This window comes from Diaphorina citri, unplaced genomic scaffold (genome assembly GCF_000475195.1).
Source record: "Diaphorina citri unplaced genomic scaffold, Diaci psyllid genome assembly version 1.1 scaffold3, whole genome shotgun sequence".
In the NCBI taxonomy this organism is placed as follows: domain Eukaryota; kingdom Metazoa; phylum Arthropoda; class Insecta; order Hemiptera; family Psyllidae; genus Diaphorina; species Diaphorina citri.
The window spans coordinates 750,462-770,878 of NW_007377442.1; the positions used below are offsets into that span (position 1 = coordinate 750,462).

Here is a 20,417-nt window from a genome sequence, read left to right on the forward strand (position 1 = left end):
AGTTCATTGAAAAAGTGAAGCGTAAAGAGGTTTTTATATATGTTGCTAACTTCACATCGTGTCACTGTTTCGTAAAAAAGAGGTTGCTCACTTCCTAGTTGTAAATTTTACACTTCTTTTTTTTTCTTTCATTTTTAGGAAGAATCAGAATCAACTGGAAACTGTGGATATTTTTTCAAAAAAACTAATTCGTTTTTTATGATTTTCCTTATTATCTGCCAGCATAATTTAATAGTGACGTTGGGGATGTCACAATGTGGTATTTCTTATCTCTAAATCCTATTTGTCTGATGTAGTGATTAGTAACTTCAAAAGTAAAATGTCCTAAAAGTTCACCAATACTCACTACATCATGGGGGCTAGACAAAATCCAGAGTTGTCACTTAAATTTCTGGATTCTTTACAAAATGACTTGAAGAATTTATCCATTGAAACCAAAAAGAAATTTCCCCAAATCAAAGAGGTAAGTTGAATGGATGGACATCTTGTTTGAAATCAACAGAAGAAGTAACATTGAACTTGTGTTATCTATGCTGATGGGAGTGATCTTAGAGTCCTTTAGAGATTAGACAGAAAGATAAGTTGATTAAATTACCATTTAGGGGTAATTATGCAGAAGTCACGTCCGTGGAAAAGAAAAGTGCCTTTTTACTTTTTGTATTTAACCTAACCCTATAATAACACTAATCACTGCTCTAATTGTGAAAACTCTTTCTTGTGTTTAACCTAACCCTATAATAACACTGGTCAGTGCTTGTTTGTGTCAGTTCCTTTGGTAGCAATATTCCACGGACATGACTTCTGCACAAGTGCCCCAGTGAATTTTATTTTTATCCTATATTATATCCCCAATTAATAAATCATAACTTGAAATTATTAGGTAAAAATAAACCAGTAGTTACCTACTTTATTTTAATTGGGTGGGGTACCTACTCCTTAACCCTTCCTTGAAATGGTACATTAATTATTTTATGTGCTCCACAGGCATGTGAAGAAGGAATTTTAAAGCTTCGGAATGTCTCCTCCAATCCACAATCTCAAATGCACATGGTTGTCAATCAAATATTGTATCCTGTTGTACAGGGGTGTGAAACAAAAGATCAAAAAATAATTAAAGTAAGTACTTGTATATTAAAAAATAAACTGTGGTCACCCTCATAGAACATCAAAAAAAAGTTTTTTTTTTTCAAATGAAATTGCCCATGTATGTGCAATGAAATTACAATTGACAGTTGCAATTAAACGATTATAAATTTCAGTAGAAAACTGTAATTTGGGATGCATACAAAGGGCTCATTTTTTGAGGAGATTGCCTGACCTCTGTTTGGTATGTTCTAAAATGATTCTTATTTATTTTTTCCTCTTAGATGTGTATCAGTATGATGCAGCGACTCATTACAAACCAAGCCATAGATCAGAAGGGAGCTCGGTATATTACAGACACTTTGTGGATGCTTATGGAGTCGGGCACTGAAGAAGTGAAAATCCTACAAAGTTGTACCCTCCTATTGACAACCAATTCTGTGGTTCATGGTGAAATACTGGCTAAGGTATGTTTAAAAATAGTACAAAAAAGATAGGGGAGAATGGCATAAGTATTGTTTGTTGAGTTTCTTACTTTATCTTATGAATCATCATTGATCAGAGAAACTTTTTCTCAAATTTCACAGTTTATGAGTGCCACTAAGGATCTATGGCAGTATTTGATATTACAGGGGTTTTGTACTCAGGAAAGAGTTCATGACCTTTTCTTTCTTCTTCCAGAATCTAGTTCTCTGTTTCCGACTTCACTTTGCCAAAGACTCCACCACTATCAACACAGCCGGAGCTACAGTTCGCCATCTTGTATCTCATGTATTTGAAAGAGTACTTCTAGAAGATGACCAGTTCAGAGAAGAAGACCATAAACCTCGCAATATAAACTATGAGGAACTGAAGACTCCGAGTAATATTCCGCCCAAAGGAATCCGACCTTGTGCGGGAGATGCTTACCTTATGTTCCAGGTGAGAATATTGTCTGATATGATAAAGGGATTATCTTCCCACTTCAAGTGTTAAAGCACTATACTTAAACTAAAAATCTTCATTGAAACAGTGCTAGACAAGCCCAAATTGAATGCTTAGGAAACACATTTTCAGGCTCTCTTTTTTCAAGCCTTTTGTCTCATTTTTCCTACACATATAAATTTCGCCCTTGATTATAACTTGTATTTCCCCATGTGAATTTTCTCAGGATTTGGTTCAACTGGTGAACACAGATCAACCTTATTGGCTGATAGGAATGACTGAAATGACACGGACTTTTGGATTAGAACTCCTTGAATCCATTCTGATCAACTACCCATCTGTGTTCTATAAGGTATGTTGACATCCTAAATTCTTCACTTAACATGGTCTCTACCACCCAACCCTCTGAGCTTCATTATTAAGTACCTATTCGGTTAAATACTCAAATTATTGATAAAATAAAACACAGAAAGAAGAAAATTGTTAAAATTCTATAGGTACCCCAGCTGTGATCGAACCCACGTACTCCTGTTTGCCGCGATCACTTGACAGGTTCTCAACACATATTATTTGTTTTCAGCACCCTGAGTTCAGTTTCCTACTCAAGGAGCGAGTCTGTGCCTTGGTCATCAAACTTTTCTCTCCCAATATCAAGTACAGGAATAACGCCCTATCAAGTAGCGGTAGTTCACAGCAGAATGCTCCCCTGGATAAACCCTATTTCCCCATCAGTGTGAGACTTCTACGGGTAGTGTCCATCCTGGTGCAAAAGTACCATGTGCTACTGGTAAGTAGAATAGAGTATACCTTGATTATCCTGCTCGAATGAGACTAAAAAGTCCCTTTATCCCAGCAGTCTAAATAAGGTCTCGTGTATGTACACTTAAACACAATTAGGCCATCTTACAGTGTTAGGGTTCGGGTGGAAGGATTGGGGTTTGATAATGGGAAAATCATAGCAACGTCCTAAAAAAAGCCCCAAAACCACTGACTTGACTCAGAGTTTCTGGCTTCGAATCCCGGGAACGGGGCAGAAATGTACTGATATTTTTCCTTTTCCAAATAGGAATGGATATAAAAGAATGTGCCCTGAAGTAATGGAAAACCTAGTAATAGAACAACGAATAACATTTCATTCCTCGTAGCGATATATGACATTTTGTATATTACAGACCAGAGCCAGGGTTTACAACACACATGCACGCAAATGTCCTGCTAGACAATGGTGTGTCAGTTTTCAAATACCTAATACTTCATTACAACAATGTCATTGTACTTTTTTGTCACCTTTCTCTTTTCAATACTTTGGGAAAATATTTCTGACCTTTAGGATTCTGGTCACGCCATATTATATTATCTCCTTTTGTATTGATGTTTATAGTTTAAGTCTAGGCGCTAGGTTTGGATCCTGGGGGTTTATTTCAGAGGGAAAATCGGACTAATAGTGGGACGGAGGGAAAAATGGGACCCGAAAAGACCTTCGATATAATATGCGTAAATATTAATGTTCTGTTTTGATAGAGCTTGTTTGTTTGGCCTCTAATCTAAATAACAGACTTGGCCATGAGAATAACCATAACCATCCTCCTATCTTGTCAAGAATTATGCTTTTATATCTGAGTTTTGCAGTAATAAGTAAATCGAAGACGAAGACAAGAAATGAAAGTACCTACCTAGGTATGTTATAAATGGAAATCGTGTAAAAATAAACACAGTCGATTTTTTACTTTCTTGCCATTATGTATAGGGAACTTATATAAGGTAATGAGAAAGTATTGCAATCGGTCCAAACTTTCAAAATCAGACATGGGTGGAGATGTCCGTTTTATTTAAAAAAAAAAATCCATCTCTTTGTCTCCCTATTGTTCCACAGGTAACAGAATGCGAAATTTTCCTCTCGCTCATCATCAAGTTTCTTGACCCCGACAAGCCAGTCTGGCAGCGTTCCCTCGCATTGGAAGTTCTACACAAGCTGTGTGTTCAGACAGAGTTGCTCAAAGCGTTCTGTCAGTCGTACGATTTGAAGGATCACACGACGCATATATTCCAGGACATTGTCAACTCGCTGGCAACCTATGTACATTCGGTGTTTCTGAACTCATCCCCCTCTCTGTCCTCGTCCTCTGTAGGTAAGTCATAGAATAGAATATATATTTTTTATCCTGCTGGTATAGTAGTAGTAGTAGTAGTAGTAGTAGTAGTAGTAGTAGTAGTAGTAGTAGTAGTAGTAGTAGTAGTAGTAGTAGGAATAGTAGTAGTGCCACACACTCTTGTCAGGTCTATCTGATATAGTGTGTGCTTATCAGGTATCAGGTAGACCTGACAGGCGAACCATTTCGGTCGTACCTGTCAGGTCAACCTGATAGTGAGTGGCTGGCCTTAGAGGTTAACAAACTCTTTGGCTATAGAATCAGGATTGGGATATATCACTCGGCTACTTAAATCTCAGTTTTAACTTGCCTTCAACTATTGAAGTCCTCAGTTTGCCTGCCTTTCTCTTATTGCTTTCGTTACGAGTACATTAGGTGTCTTTATACGTACAACACTTGGGAAAAATTAGAATAAAATAAAATAATGTGATTCCACAAACCTGTAGTGTGGTGAGAACCAGGTGCCAAGATGCTCCCAGTATGCTGCCATGACAATGTGCTAGACTTAGTATAGCTCTCATACTTTGTAGGTTCTTGGCGGTTAGCATTACTGGTCCATGATGAGCCCCTGTAAGAAAATCATGGATATTAGGGCTTATGGATCGATTGATATTACTGGAGCTGGACTCAAAAGAGTGTTTAATCCAGCAGCAGACTATACGTATTACTAATATTGTGGTCAAATTCTCAAACAATCAATTAATCAATTCATAATGGTCCTATCAAATTTCTACGCCCTCCTGATTACCAGGCGACCGTTTTGACCACTACACCACCAAGGCAAGAGTTCCTGATATTTAGGATAAATTTATATAACACCAAGAGCATAAATTGCATGGAATGGCTGTATATTAAGCTGATAAGAACAGATACTACACTTTGGGCTAAGCCAAAAGGCCGAAAAGAGATTGGCCTTAAGGCCCAACCAATGAAAAAAAAAAAACTACAGGTCCCTGATAAAGCTCACCTGAGGGTAAAGATGACGTGGGTAGAGGCGTTCCAACGACTACAACCTGATGCTTGTAATCCCAATCATTCGCATAGTACTGATTCGCCCCAATATCCCCCAAACCCCCATTCTGGGCCCGGAACAGAGGGGGGTTCGTGTTGAGCACCGTCAGAGTATAATGGGCCGGTAGGGACGCCTTGCAGATGGCGGTTATGAAGGCGTCCCGAGGGGTTGAGAGTTCGAGACCGCCACATAATGACGTGAATGTCTGCATGGATTTTAGGATGTTTTCCGTGACTGCTTCGTCGGTACTAGCAAGAAGAGAAAGCAAATGGAAGAAGTTAGTTAAATTATGTCCATGGCTGTAGACCAAGAAAAAATGAGACATAAAGTAATATTTTGGGTCTTTTGAGACCCAAAATATTACTTGTATGCACATTTTCAAGGGACCCAAAGTATTACTAATTCAAATGTATTCGTCTTTGATGTTTATATTTTTTCCCTCCACAGATATGCAATTTTCAGATACCGTACCTGGAATCGATCAGCGGACTCAAGGCTGCGAGGACCCCGCACCAGCTGGAGTTTATCATCTGAACATGGAGTTGTTTCTGTTCCGGTGTTACAGTGAGGTTTTCATCCCGTGTATTGGATCCTGCTATGACCAGAGATATGGAACGAATAATCTCCAGCAGACAGGCGTAGGCTATGGAGATTCCGTAGCCATCTGGAATTGAAGGAGCTTCAACCTTATCCATCATTTCCAGGCTGAAAAAAGAGAAAAAATTTAAGCTTTGTATACCAGCCTAGTTAACTTGGAGGGTGGTCTGGCTGGGGGACCAAACAGTGTCTTGCTGTGGAACTGTAAATAGGGATCAGAGCAGCCAAACCCTAACCAGCCAGGCTAGAGATTACCATAAGTCCAATAGCGGTCAATGAAATGTTCAGCTCCTGGGTTTGAGATCCGAATTTGGACGTGGTCTCCAGACAGAGAGGCAAGCATTTCCACGGCATCAGGGGTAGAAAATCTGTGACAACCAGCTGCAAACATTGGAATGCTATCCTGATCAGGTTCTCACTGGAAAAATAAAATATGGTGAACATAATATAAGTATGTACCTATATCTTTAAAATACAAACTGTGGAAATGGAGAAATCACTGAAAACAAGGAACTGTGGAAATGGAGAAATCACTGAAAACAAGGACCTTACGGGGGCTAAAGGCTTGATCGTGTCCAAAATCAAAAATTTCCCTTCAGGCAAATCTTACGTGAGGCAACGCAAATCAAACAAACTTACAAAAAAAAAAAAAAAAAAAAAAAAAAAAAAGCAGACAGGCATAGGCTATGGAGATTCCGTAGCCATCTGGAATTGACGGAGCTTCAACCTTATCCATCATTTCCAGGCTGAAACAAGAGAATTGAAAATTTCAAGCTTTGCTTACCAGCCTAGTTAACTTGGAGGGTGGTCTGGCTGGGGGACCAAACAGTGTCTTGCTGTGGAACTATAAATAGGGACCAGAGCAGCCAAACCCTAACCAGCCTGGCTAGCTGGATATTACAAAGGGTTTATCATGCTTCAAACGAAAAGCACAGGGTCTCATGATGGTTGACTGCGGTTCGGGACGGGCCAAGTAATTTTGGCTAGAGACTCGGTGCAGCTTAGTATTTTTTATTTTTTTTTTAGGACTATCTATGTCTACTAATTATTTGACCTTCAGGTTGCCAGATTAATACTTACTAGGTTGATTTGACCTGACCCGGGGGGCAAGTGATCACAATAGGGAGCCACACTCCCCTGTAGAAGAATCCTGGCTGAGGGGACACTCCCGGTCCTACAGGAAGACCTACTAGCATGGCAGGGGGTTGGCCTTGAGCTGCCTGGCCTCCGGCTGGAATAGAATAGAATTTAAACTTACTAGATAAGAACATGATTTTTTTTTTTTTGCTTTTTTAAAAGTGGCAGTAGTCTAAGATTAAGCTTTTCCATCCAACCACTGAATTTTCACTTTCAAAATTATCTCTAATACACATATTTAGGACATGAGAGCTCAGATATTATTTCTGGACATCCAGAGGGTTTAAACCCCAATCCTTCCTGGTCGACTGATTTTTTTTTTTTTTTTTTTTTTTTAAGTTTTTTGGTTGTGGGTCAGTTTCAAGGTCCCTGGAGCCTAAATCCAAAGCAATTGGTTTCAGCAATTGGTCCATGTCCATATGTCTGTGTCTGTTCAAGCACTTGGTCTGGATTCTGGGACTCAAACCCTCCACAGGTGGCAGTCTTCAAGCGGGCAAAACTAATGCCGACACAAACGCTGTCTTAACTACTGCCGTCATGGCAGATTTACCTGTACTGAGTGCCATGCTGTCCCGTCTGTTTGAGTCGAGTCAATATTTGAGTGACGTAGCTCTGCACCATCTGATTGATGCTCTGTGTAAGCTGTCCCAGGAAGCGATGGAGCTTGCTTATTGTAACAGGGTAAGTGACTCTGTAAGGATATTTAGCTAAGGGTTACTTCTCCATAACCCCCTGGCGAGCATCTCGACTAGTTATTCTTCTTATGCACATAAGAGACTTTGTTGGGTAATAAAGACTAGTGCTCCAGTAAACTGTGAAAACAGCCAGCCCAGTTAGCTTGAAGGGTAGCGCATCTGCCTTGTAAACGCTAGATCGCGGGTTCGATTCCCGCCCGGGGCAGATTTTATCCTGATGGGATAATGTTCGTTCTCGGAACGGCTGGCTTTCTCCTATCCTATCTTCCTTCTCTATTCGCTTTCGGGACGATAAGATCTTAGCAGTTACAGTTCCCTTTATCACACCTCTTTTTTTTTTAAAAAAAGTCTTCATTAGAAAATAGTTACGTCAGTTTATCCCAAATTTGAATGCCGTTTTTCCTCCCCTAGGAACCATCCCTGTTTGCCGTGGCCAAACTGTTGGAAACCGGCCTGGTCAATTTGCCCCGGGTCGAAGTTCTTTGGAAGCCCCTGACCAATCATCTACTGGAAGTGTGCCAACATCCCCACATCCGAATGAGAGAGTGGGGCGTAGAAGCTATTACCTATCTGGTGAAGGCAGCCCTGCACTACAAGTACCAGCCGCCACTGAGAGAAAATCAAGTGAGTTTATGCCCGGAAGAAGAGAAGTTTAACTAAGTTGGATTAAACACTTATTCCATCGAAGGAGCCTGGAGATATCCGTTACTCGAAGGAGCCTTAGCTTACTTGACTTAACTTTGGGAAGGAAAAAAACTTGGATATTTTAAAAGGAAAATCATGAAAAATTGGTACTTTTACTTTACGAAAACCAAAACAGAGAATCTCTCTCTGAGCGCAATTAAATTTTGGCTGCAATCAGATGAAGTCATGCAAGACATATTTGAGCTGTTAATCACGGATATAACTTCAATATTCCTTTCTGTTCCAACTACATCAAACCTTATTTAGACTGTAGGAGAAAAAGGACTTTTCAGTCTCATTTTGGCAGTATAAAGGGTCTATTCTGTTCTATATTATTAGAACGGTCTCTTCTTGATCCTATGTGTGCCGCGTCCATTTTTGTCTAGGACTATCGCACCAATTCTATTCTATAACTTCAAGGGTAATCCTCTTCTCCCCTCAGAAACTACAAGAGCTCCTGCTGGGTCCATTGTCTGAACTATCTTCAGTCCCCCATGGCGATGTAAGGCAAAGGCAACTAGAATGTGTGCTTCAAGTGTTGCATGGTTCAGGAGAAACACTCTCCCACGGGTGGCCACTTGTGTTGAGTGTGATTGGAGCTGTGAATGATCAGCATGGGTAAGTAAGAAATATGAGTATTGAGTAAGTTAGTTAGGAAGAAAAATGAGATCTTAGGCTATACTCTACAAACTCATGTTTAAAATTGGACAATTTTGCATTTTTTTTTTTTTTTTTTTTTTTTTAATTTAATTTTCAGTCGGCATCCCAGTAATGGAATTTCAACATCATGGAATGGACAGAAACATCAACGTTTGACGAATGCAAGAGAATGGCTGAGGACAGAATCACATGGAGACAGAATGTGGACAGAATAATATAGCAACCTTCTGAACAGAAGCTACCTGTAATGTAATGTAATCCCAGTAAACTTATAGTCAATATTTTCATTCCTATTCTACTTTTCTACATTTTTAGCTGACCTGAATTCTGAATTTTGATTTGTCTTTTTTCAGTGGTACATAGCTGACTACTTCTATCAAAACCAAGAGAAAATTTGTGTCATATTAGCCAACGAGAATTCGGTGTTTCCGGAAATCAATTTTGGCTCCGAAATGCCAGCGTTCGATAAGCTGTGGATGTGTCTCTATTTGAAACTAGGTAAGGACCCCTAAAATATGGCCATTTGTGTATTATTTTCAGTGGCGCTAAGAGCCCCCTCAAACTCCCTAAAAGACGGCCATTGTTTATTCCCTAAAATAATGTAGGTAATCCAGCTTCCTTAAAAGACGATTTGTTTATTATATTTTCAGTAAAGCTCCTTTATAATTTTGTTGGTACCAAAGACTCAATGCCCCAAGCACTATTATCGCCCTTTTTCTGTACTTAGTTGGTTTTGATCTTCACGAATTTTTATTTTCATTGACATTACTTAAAGCATGGTATGGTATCAAGGTAATAATAATGATTTCCACGTCTTCTGCATTTCAGGTGCTTTGTGTGTAGATCTCAGACCTGCTGTGAGGAAGTCAGCAGGTCAAACCCTCCTGTCTACAATATCGTCTCATGGGAACCTGCTAGCTCAGAGTACTTGGCAGGCAGTTCTATGGCAGGTCAGTATTGATAAGGACTGTAAATGTTTCATACTTAAATCATAAAGTAGTATTAAGTGGTACGAAGTTAACTTGCCAATAGAAAATAGGAAGAGGTTTGATAGAGGGAACTGTAACTGCCAAGATCTTATCGACCCGAAATCGAAGAGAGAAGGAAGACAGGACAGGAGAAAGCCAGCCGTTCCGAGATCGAATATTATCCGTTCAGGATGAAATCCGCCCCGGGTGGGAATCGAACCCGCGGCCCAGCGCATACACCTTGTTTATCCAGTTGGAAAAGGACTGAAAAATCTCTTTACCCTCGAAGTCGAATCAACAACCTTCGGAATGATTTGAACGTATCTCCTCGTATTCCAGGTTCTATTCCCGCTCCTGGACAAAGTCAGATCTCTATCGAGTACGGCTAGTAGCAAGAAAGTAGACACCGAAGGAAATATACTGATTCATCACTCGAGAAATACTGCCCAGAAGCAATGGGCCGAAACTCAGGTATGTAAAATCTTTATCTTTACTATGTATTATATAAAGATACATTCACTAATTCACACACTGATCTCTCCTGAACTCAAAACCTGGAAATCTGAAATTTGGTAGGAAGACTCTCAATATGTTCTGTATGTGTAGTAAGAAGAGATTTTGCTAACATCTAAAACGATCTCGAGTTGTGATCAATTTTCCGTGGCGAAACACGGGCATTTAATGTGCTGAATGTTTATATTCCAGGTGCTGACATTATCAGGTGTAGCCAGAGTGTTCAATACAAAACGTCAGCTGTTACAAACACTAGGTGATTTCCCCCGAGCTTGGTCGCTCCTATTGGAATTCATAGAGAATTCTGCTCTCAGTAAAAACAATGAGGTAAGAGTTCTTTCAGTCCACTTATCATTTAGGTATTTTAGCTGACAGTCTAAATTATAGCGTATTTTTCCTACAGTTCCATCTACAGAATGTGTTTTAGACAGTCAGGACAGTCTATAAAAGACACTACTATTGATTTGAGCATCAGTTATTTGTTATAATGTAATGTGTTTATTTGACACGTTCCTCTGAAATTAACTCATGAAGCCTGATTTACTCTTTGCCGAGGGAAAAAAATCCGTGTCAACATCCCCTAATCTGTGACTTTTTCTCATATAATATCTGTAGTTTCTTCATACAATAAAAAATTAATTGACTTGACTTATTTTTCGCAGGTGTCCCTGGCAGCACTCAGGTCACTTCAGGAAATGCTTATCCTCAATGAGAACGTTTCCAGTCCTCAGAATACAAAAACCGACCCGAATGAGGACGATATTTGGACCAAAGCGTGGAAAGTTTGGCTGAAAATAGCCACCGAGTGTCATTTGGACCCAGAGTATTGCCCCTCGCAACAGTTTTTAGCCTCCTTGGTGCTCATTTTTCCAGGAGTGTTTCAGCATATCTCGTCAAGGTAAAAAAAAATCATGGCTAGTGTAGGTATAAGTAGGGTCATCGGCTATAATAAACGGCCTAAATCTCTGCGAAAATAACCCTATAGTGTAGGTACGTTTTCAGATTATTTTTTTCTTTCTTTTCCCTTATCTCTTTTCGAGCTTTTTCCAAACTTTGGCCAGAAATAGTGGCACTTTAACTCTAAATAACGGACGAAGAGTACAATTCTCGGTCTTCGAACTCAGGACATTTTTGGTCTACATCCTATAACGAACTTATGTTCAAAGTTTGATCGACTTGGGTGGAAAGGTTAAGTCCTGAAAAACGCGTACTCTTTTAAGGTTTTTCAAAACCTTGTGGCCCTTAATGGCCCTTAATAACGGCTGTTTATCCTAAAGTACCCTAACTAATTTTATTATTGGTTTACTCTATTGTATTTTCTATTGTTCTTCAAACTTAGAAAAAGTTTTTTTGTGTGATATTGTTTTGAAGAAGTAATACAATAAGTAAACGTTTATTGTATTTTCAGGTTTGTGCTGTCAGATTTAGAAAAGCTGTGCAGTGTGATAGAAATCATCATTAGTATTCCCTTGTGTACAAAACATTTCAATCCCAATGCTACTTCGGCTAGTACATTCCCGGACTCCGCTCTCATTCAACTACAGGATGGCATTCTCGAGTGTATATTCCTGCTGGAGAAGGTAAGTTGGTATACAAGGTTGAATGCTAGAGATTGCCCCAGGCAATAATTTCGCCCTTTGTTTGTAATTTCTTGTATTTGTGTACATTGAATGATAACCAATAAAGAATCTAAATTAATAAGTGAGATTTTACCTCAATTCACTCGGGCCCACCTCCGTGGCCGAGTGGTCAAGAGCACTGACTCCCAACCCGGAGGTGCTGGGTTCGAATCCCGGCCAGGCCGGAAATTTTCTAAACTTTTCCGTTCTTGGATAGGCATGGATGTAAAAGAATGTGCCTTGAAGTATTGCAAAATCAGTGCAGAGGTACATTTTTTTTAGAACTTTTTAGTCAATCTGAAATACTCTCGAAAAATCCCACCTATGTAGATTAGGTATATCTGTATAACAAAACTATGAACCTTTAATTTAAAGTGTCGTGACAACATTTTCACTGACTCCCTACTGAATTTAATTGTGTTTCCAGGAAGCCCGAAGTTCTCCAGCGAAGTTAGACATGATGATTTGTCCTATATTCAAGGAATTGCTTCATTTGAGTCAGTTTGCCTATCAGAAAGTTCCTCATCATGAAAACAAACAAGTGCAATTGGTAAGCTTTTATCTGTATAGTATCTGTTTTATTTTATCTGTAAGCTTAGTTTTATAATCTGTACAAACGTATAAGACTTTGGTTAGACTGCGGTAGGAAAGGGTCTATTCAGTCCTATTCCAGCAGGATAAACAAGGTATATTCTATTCTACCTACGTGTATTCTGGTTTATTTGATTGATAATGCGATATCCTAGTAAACTTCAGAGGTCAGAAAAAATGAAATGTTTTACGTGTGAGTTTATGGATTTCTAACACTCACCATTAGTGTTCACTTTAAAATTACATCTGGCATTCCTTTTTGTCAGTATTTAATTAATTCTTTAGGTACTCTTCTTTTTGATCTACTCAATTCAATAATTTTGCCTTTGCAGAACGATTATTTATCGTCGAACTACGTGCAATTTGGAGAGAAAGCCATCGCTGAACTTGTATCCCTGTATAAGAAGACGGCTAAGGAAAAACCAGTTGTAGAGGGCCAAATTTTAACCAAGATACTAGAGGTACGTTTAAATTTATTCATATTTTTGGGAAATAAAATCAACATCTTTATTTATTTTTATTTATTTATTTTTTTTGGGGGGGGGGGCGGGAAGAGTTTTATTTTCCTTTAGGAAACGGTATCGATTCCGATGGCGCGCCATCTTGGATTTCCTATGGTTTAGTACAGGTGCTATTACGTACATACAAAGCCCACTCCGAGGCTTAGATGTAGGGGCAAACAGGCCTAAAGAATGGGTTAAGCTCTTACGAATCTACTTCAGCCTGCCTCGGTGGTGTAGTGGTCAAGGCGCTCGCCTGGTAAACAGAAGGGCGTGGGTTCAATCCCAGCCGAGGTATGGAATTTTATCCTCAATATAATTTGAGAATTTGACCACAATAATAGTAGTAGCCTACTGCTGGAGTAAAGGGACTTATCAGTCCTATGCGAGCAGTAAAAATAAGCACTATTATTATCATATAGGTAGGTACCTACGTAGGTAGTGTTTACATAAAGCGGAACTTTGAGCAGGGATGTTTGGTATGTGCTATTTTCTACTTACCTGTAGTCTATATGGATCACTAATGGCAAGCAGTTTGGTAAGTTTGGAGCTGAGCTGTGACGCTAGGATTTTGTTGCGAGACATGATAGCACCTCCTAGCACTCCTTCCTTGCCTTGGAAACATTGCAACAGTTGCATTGACTCTGAGAACGAAGTACTGCCCGACTGAAAGAAACAGAACAAACAGGGAACATGGTTAACCCAGAGGTAACGCGTTTGCTTGCCATTCAGAAGATCTGAGTTTAATCCCAGAGTAGTAGGCACGGTGAGCCCAGTAGTAACCCGCTTCCTTAAGCGTAGAAGATCTCAGGTTCGATTCCCACTATCAACAAAAATTTGCACTCGTATTTCGATTGCAAATATTTCACCGGGTTACTTTCAGGTGTTCTCATGTTGACCACGCACCCACCTAAATGAGAAGTATTGTGTGTCTTATCATTATCATCCATCTGATGAGAGACATACTACAGTATTACTACAGGGTGGGCATGCTACGACACAGACCACACGAGTCTAATGTAGCATCATTACTACTAAATGAAAACGAACGTAAAACACTCATCACAAAAAATAATAATAATCTTTTACATAGGTACCTAAATTAGGGAATACCTAACTGTAGATAGCGCGGTACACTCCGCCTCGCCAATTCAAAATTTGACAACGCTACTAAGATTATAGGTACACCATTCTCTATTAAAATAAATACAAACTCACCTTGGGCAATTTCAAAATGGGTAAATGCTTGAATATACTCGCGTGCAACAATAACGACAGATAAACCTGGAATATATTGGTCAATTTCTCATTCATATCCTCTCCATCTCGCTCTCTCTCGTCTCCATTTAGGTCTCGGGGTAAATTCGACTTGATTGTATCGAGATCTTTGTGGTAGAGAGAAATCAAATTGTACAGCAGGTCTGCCCGGTCCTGCAAACACCAGTCTTCCGCCTGCCGATCTGTGCCAACACACTGAAAAAAATTAAGAAAGTTCAACTATTATTGTTAAATAATTAGATCAAAACTTCATTTACCTACTTTATTTAAAAAAGTTTAATAATAAATGGACCCTTTTGTAACTTTACAAATGCAACAGAATTCAACCAACATAGTTTGATAAGTCAGCCTAGTTCTGGGGTTTCAATTTCATTCACCAGTTACTTAGTTTTTTTTTTTTTTTTTTTTTTTTTAAACCCTAAACTATGCGAGCAGTATAAATAAGCACTATTGTTATTGTTATTATGACTCAGTTAACTACTTCATTAGATTAGTAATATGTTAACTACTTTGCCGGGATGTCAGAAATTGTAAAGTAATGCTATGATATCCACAAAAAAATGTGAAGAAGCTCTGAGCTTCACCACAAATAAATCATTATTTAGATTAGATTTTTAGATATCGTTTGCTTTTGTGTTTCAGTTAACAAATCAGTGTGGGAGCAACTCATCAGCCTTTATCCATTCCTAGTTGATTGTATAGCCACTACTTCGCCCCAAGTGTCTGACTCACTGAGAGCTGCCCTACTTCAGTACAGAGACCTGTTGAAGCCGCCACTGGCTAGAAAAGATTAACTCAACCTCAGTTGTCCATTTTAATTAATCATTTGCGTTTTACGAGTATTTCTTATCTGTCCTTTAACAAATTTAATGATCCTCTTGCAGTAAGGTACTGGACTTTTTACATACAATCGATTCCTTTTTGTAAAACTCTTTCCAGAGTGGTCAAAAATCAAAAGTGGGTAACTTACTTTAACTTTTGTTTCTTTTATTTTTTGAGAATTCTAAATTTTATTTTATTGATTTGAAGTTCTGTGCAATATAGCCTCGTTAGTTGGTTCAATTTATTGTTACTGGGCTCTTGTTTATCTCTGACCGCCATCGCTATGTCAAGTTTTGACAGTTGAGAAGTCCACCCTTATAACGGAGTCCTGAGGGTAATTAGCCTCAATGTTCCTTTGGGTCCCAATAGGTAGGTATAGATGCATACATCTATCTCTCTCTCACCAAAGGAAAAGAAAAAAAAAAGTTATTTGAAAAATAATACCTAAAAAACAAATTTGGCACTGTAAATAATTTCCCTTTGTATATGATATTTAGTACCTACAAAAATTTATCTTACTTATTTAGAGTCTTTTCTTAGGTATTCCAAGTTTATATGTCTGTCAAATTCATTTATTCGCCATTCTTCTTTCACTATTTTTTATTTTACTTCAGAGTTTTCCCCTCAAACCAATTCTTTTATTATTTGTTGTAATAGTTTTATATTGTTGAGTTTTATGTGATTTTGTTATGTACATAGATTGTTTTCTGTTTGAATAGATTTTACTAGCAAAACAAAAGACAAGTATGCATGCATACCGTTTCACTATTGAATGAAATATTAAATATCTAAACCATTAGATTTAATAAGATACTTAAGTCGTAAGGTCACTAATTTAATCACAGAAATACACAGATGAAGAAAAATATTGGTAGTAGATAAAGTTAGACAGTACACTTAACACCAACTAATGTAATCACCCACTAGGCTAGTGGCTTTAATTAACAGACGAGATTTACTAGTTATAAAATAGGTAAGGAAAGTAATAAGCTAATAAGGGTGAACATCAATGAAAAAGTAGTTATGGTAAGTAAACAGTCTCTATTAACATGCAGTACCTTATTTGAGTGCCCTGCACATCAGCGCAAATAATACAAATGCCAGGAAAGACCTAAATTCGTACGAAAAATTCGAAAGCATGTTGGTATTTCCAGTTTGACGTAACATTAGAAATATGCTCCCAAAGGAACCACAACCTCAAGCGTATACAGTTCGCCTCTCTACCTATTCATCAATCTTACTGTGATGTTTTGAGCTGTATCGTTGATTGTTTAATCACACGATATTTTTAGGATATGTCCCCTGGGAACACCCAAACGAATAAAGCATAATTAGGCACAGAAACCTCTTCAGACCTCATTTTGTTTCCATTATCAACAATACGCAAAGTCGCTATTTTTACATCTCATTTAATGCTTCAAAACAGTGCAAAATGACCCAAAATACCTCAATTTTTCATGTCCTAATGGTCTTGATAACGTTCTTAATTCCAAGTAGAAAGGAAACACTCAAGTCCCGTTGTTTGATCAAGATTTAATTATTCATTAATTTATTCATAGCACTGACATGTGTCCACAGCAACAGTTAGGTAGGATTCAAGCGAATGAGTATTGGCTCTTTAACACTTTAACTCTAACTTCAACTTATTTAAATATTACCAACAATATGAGTATGAAATGTTCTTCCTAAGGTTCTTTCCTGTAGAAGAGGAATTCCTGAATTTCAATTCTAACTGAGGTGAAGATGAGATAGGAAAATTAGAAAGAATAGTCACTCAATGGGTAAGGAGAGTCTTATAAATACGGGACCTAATAATATCCGGGTTCTGTCACTTTTACAGGATGAAGATATGTATTAAAAATCAGTTAATTTACAAAGTTGTTTCAGTTGTGTGTTTTGTTTACGTTTCGTTTAGTTCAATCATCAATTTTAATTCTCGAACTTGGACTTTAAAATCGTATGTAAATAACTTCAGCTAATTCTAGCACTCCCAATCTGTTCGTTGGGAAGTGACAGGGCTTTGTTATTATCATCTTATATAACACTTGAGGTTATCAAGTTAGAAAGAAGTGTGTTATGTGAGCATTCCGCCAAGGATATGTCACTCGACCAGACAGTGTCCTGCCTATAAGCAGAGATGTGCGAACCGCAAAATGCAAAATGGAAAATGCAAAATGCAAAATGTAAAATGTACATTTACATTTTACATTTCAAATTTTCCGCCAGATCACTAAAGTTAAGACACATAATGCATGGTAGCTTTTTCGTGGTACCCTCTGCCCAGTAGGGACAGTTGAGAAGCTGGTTTGAATTCAATTTTTTTTTGTAACCTGTATTCTCCTCTCTTCCAGAGGGTTCTGTAGTCTGAGGGAGGTTCTATATTTATTGTATACTTATGTTATTGTTAAAAATAAAGTAAACTATTTCAATCAATCGATGTTGAACCCATAATACAAAAGACCCTGTTGTTTAGGCAAAGGGACTTTTCAGTCCTATTCAGGCATGATAAACAAGTTATATTCTACTCTATTCTACCCCATTTCAGTCATTCAACCAGTCACTCAGTCGGCGTTACGATCCAAGTTACCAGGGCACTTGGAAACTCACGGTGCAAAGTTTTCTCAGCGTAGTTCAGACGGGAGTGCCCCTAGCAAGGTGCGGGGGAGAACATACAGGACCTATGTGGACTCAGCTGGCTCTTATGCTGGACAATTTGTTGTTCCCTAAGAGGTATGTCCGACTTCCCTAAGAGGTATGTCCGACTTTTTTTTTTTAGGTTTGACAGAGGGAACTATAACTGCTAAGGTCTTTTCGTCCCGAAATCGAAGAGAGAGGGAAAACAGTCGTTCCGGGAACGAACATAATCCGTTCAGGATAACATCCGCCCCGGGCGGGCCGTTTTTGGCCAGCAGTCGAGGGCAGAATTCCATTAAAGAAATAAATGTGTTTTTAGTTGGATTGCTAGATTAGTAGAACGCCGACGCTATTTAAATAGGAAAAGGCTAGGAAGAAGAATAACTAGATTACTACAAGGAAGTTTTATGTTCTAACTTGAATTTAGCTCTGCTGAAGATGTTACAGCAGATATACATTATCGGATTCGTTCTATCTTTTATTAAACGACTCACTAAGCCTCTTCGCCAAGTTCTGTCTTCATTAGTAGCTTTATTCATTTATAAAACCTATCACTAAATTTGTCTCTTTCAGTGCCCCGTCAGCAGAAATGACTCCAGATGAAATGTTAGAAGACGAAACCGTGGACTGCCATATAGTACAATTCCTCAAGGATGAAATCCTCTCCTATTCGAATCAGATCCCGAAGGAGTTTATATTGAAAGTCGTCATTCTGCTGAATAAGGGATCCATTTTGTCATCATCCTATACCAGCCTGATAGGTAAGAACTGTAGTGGATTTACCAATACCTAAGTATTTTCAAGTCGATTTCTCCATTTAGTCCATTCAAGCAGAGAAGACTTGATATAACCAAGTAAAATACTAAGAAATATACAGCTTAAAAGGTTATTTTAATTTACCTATCACCTATTTGATTATGAACTTGCTATGATGATAATTGTCTCGTTCGTATGAAAAACATGAAATATAAATACTTTCGTAGTGTTTGTAACAATTCATGTTTTAGAGATTTCAAATAGACCCTGAGCAAAATAATCGCAAATTATATCGAGGAAACTCTATCTTCGTGTAGAATTTTAATAATTAATTACCAATTGATGTAAATAAATTACAAGAAAATATTCGCCTTTTTTTCAGCAAACGAGTCAAATCTGCGTGAAGAATTTGCCAAACTTTGTTTCGAGACGATGTTGCAATTTTCTCTCCTGGATGGCCTTAGCTCTGAAGCGGGCATTTTGGCAACACTGGATGATGAAAGTGTCGCAGGAAAACTGGCTGTTACTGCTCTCCTGTATAGATTCCAGGAAGTGTTGCGACAATATGTTTTGGACGAAGGGAGATCCGGGACTTGTCCTCTACCTAGGTAAGTTATGAGTGAGTCCTGAATATTGAAATTTTGGCCTTGAATGACTTTAAATAGCGGCCGAACCGTAGATTTTTTTTTTAAACTTCGGCACGCGGACAACTTTGATCTACATCCTTTAATGAACCTCTCTGTAAAGTTTGAGACCCCTGCCCCGAAAGGTAAAGTCCTGAGAAGGCCGAACTCCTTTCGCTCTTTTTCCAAGCTTTAGCCCTGATTAACGGCCGACCGTACTTTTCTGGAGACCAGGCCTAGGGTCATTTTTCATCGACATAATTTATAGAACCTCTCTGTTAAATTTGATAGACTTGGACCGAAATCTAAACTCCTGAGCAAGACGAACTCTTTTCGACCTGTTTTGTAAATTTTGACCCAAAATCCCCGCCGAACCGTAGATTTCTCGAACTTCGGCCCGCGGACACTTGCAATAATGAACCTCTCTGCAAAAGTTTAAGTCATCTGGCCCGTAAGGTAAAGGTAAATCTTCTTTCTGGCAATATAAACAAGGTATATTCTATTAAATTCCAGATATCGTCTCTCTGAAATCTCATTTGTTCTGAAAGCCATCGCCACATTGATCGTATCACTGAAGAAAGCGCCCGAAAAAGGTGAGTCAGTTATTGTAATCTGTCACTCTCAATGTTATTTACCGAATGGAGTGTGGTCGGTGTTTTTATTCGATCCTGTTGAATTTTGTCAGTACCTCTCGAACAGCTTGTCCGAGTTTCATGAAAGTTGATAAAAATATTTATTTATTTAGTATTTAGACTCTTTATTTGTTATAATTCAATGTACACGAATGCACGAAATTACAAACAAAGGGCGAAAGTAGATAGGTACAGAAAATTTTGAGCTGCCTGGGCTGGGCCTCAGTTTAGTGGTTTTAAGGAGCTTGAAGCTCGTCGTACATATTACTGTCTCCGGAGATGCCTGCCTTTAGGGGCGCGCCGGGCCCAAGTAAAATCTATGGCCTCGGTGGTGTAGTGGTCAAGGCGCTCGCCTGGTAAACAGGAGGGCGTGGGTTCAATCCCAGCCGAGGTATGGAATTTTATCCTATCAAAGGTCATTTATCTTGAAAAAATTTGGTCTGCGGTGCAGTTATTTCATGGTGCAAATGGAGGACTCAAGACCTTACCCTAGTCGGATGAAAGAAGATTGAAAAAATTAAACAGGCTTGATTGAGAAC

General features: G+C 38.6%; 1 protein-coding gene and 1 non-coding gene across 2 annotated transcripts; one reads left to right on the forward strand and one right to left on the reverse strand.

Annotated features, from left to right (window-relative positions):
• The first annotated feature begins 143 nt into the window (after nt 1-143).
• On the forward strand, nt 144-19,971 carry LOC103517524 (protein MON2 homolog). The gene is made up of 24 exons (XM_026826275.1): nt 144-463; nt 985-1,116; nt 1,368-1,550; nt 1,765-2,004; nt 2,234-2,359; nt 2,588-2,794; nt 3,881-4,136; nt 5,617-5,825; nt 7,342-7,584; nt 8,010-8,222; nt 8,725-8,900; nt 9,040-9,103; nt 9,296-9,440; nt 9,771-9,892; nt 10,250-10,381; nt 10,616-10,750; nt 11,086-11,321; nt 11,832-12,003; nt 12,470-12,592; nt 12,966-13,094; nt 17,779-17,963; nt 18,441-18,628; nt 19,006-19,231; nt 19,760-19,971. Exons 1-24 carry the CDS (start codon nt 353-355, stop codon nt 19,968-19,970), a joined length of 4,164 nt encoding a protein of 1,387 aa, XP_026682076.1. The 5' UTR covers nt 144-352; the 3' UTR covers nt 19,971.
• LOC113470528 lies at nt 4,883-5,066 on the reverse strand. The gene has a single exon (XR_003393569.1). It is a non-coding gene; the product is annotated as a U2 spliceosomal RNA (small nuclear RNA).
• Nucleotides 19,972-20,417: the final 446 nt, after the last annotated feature.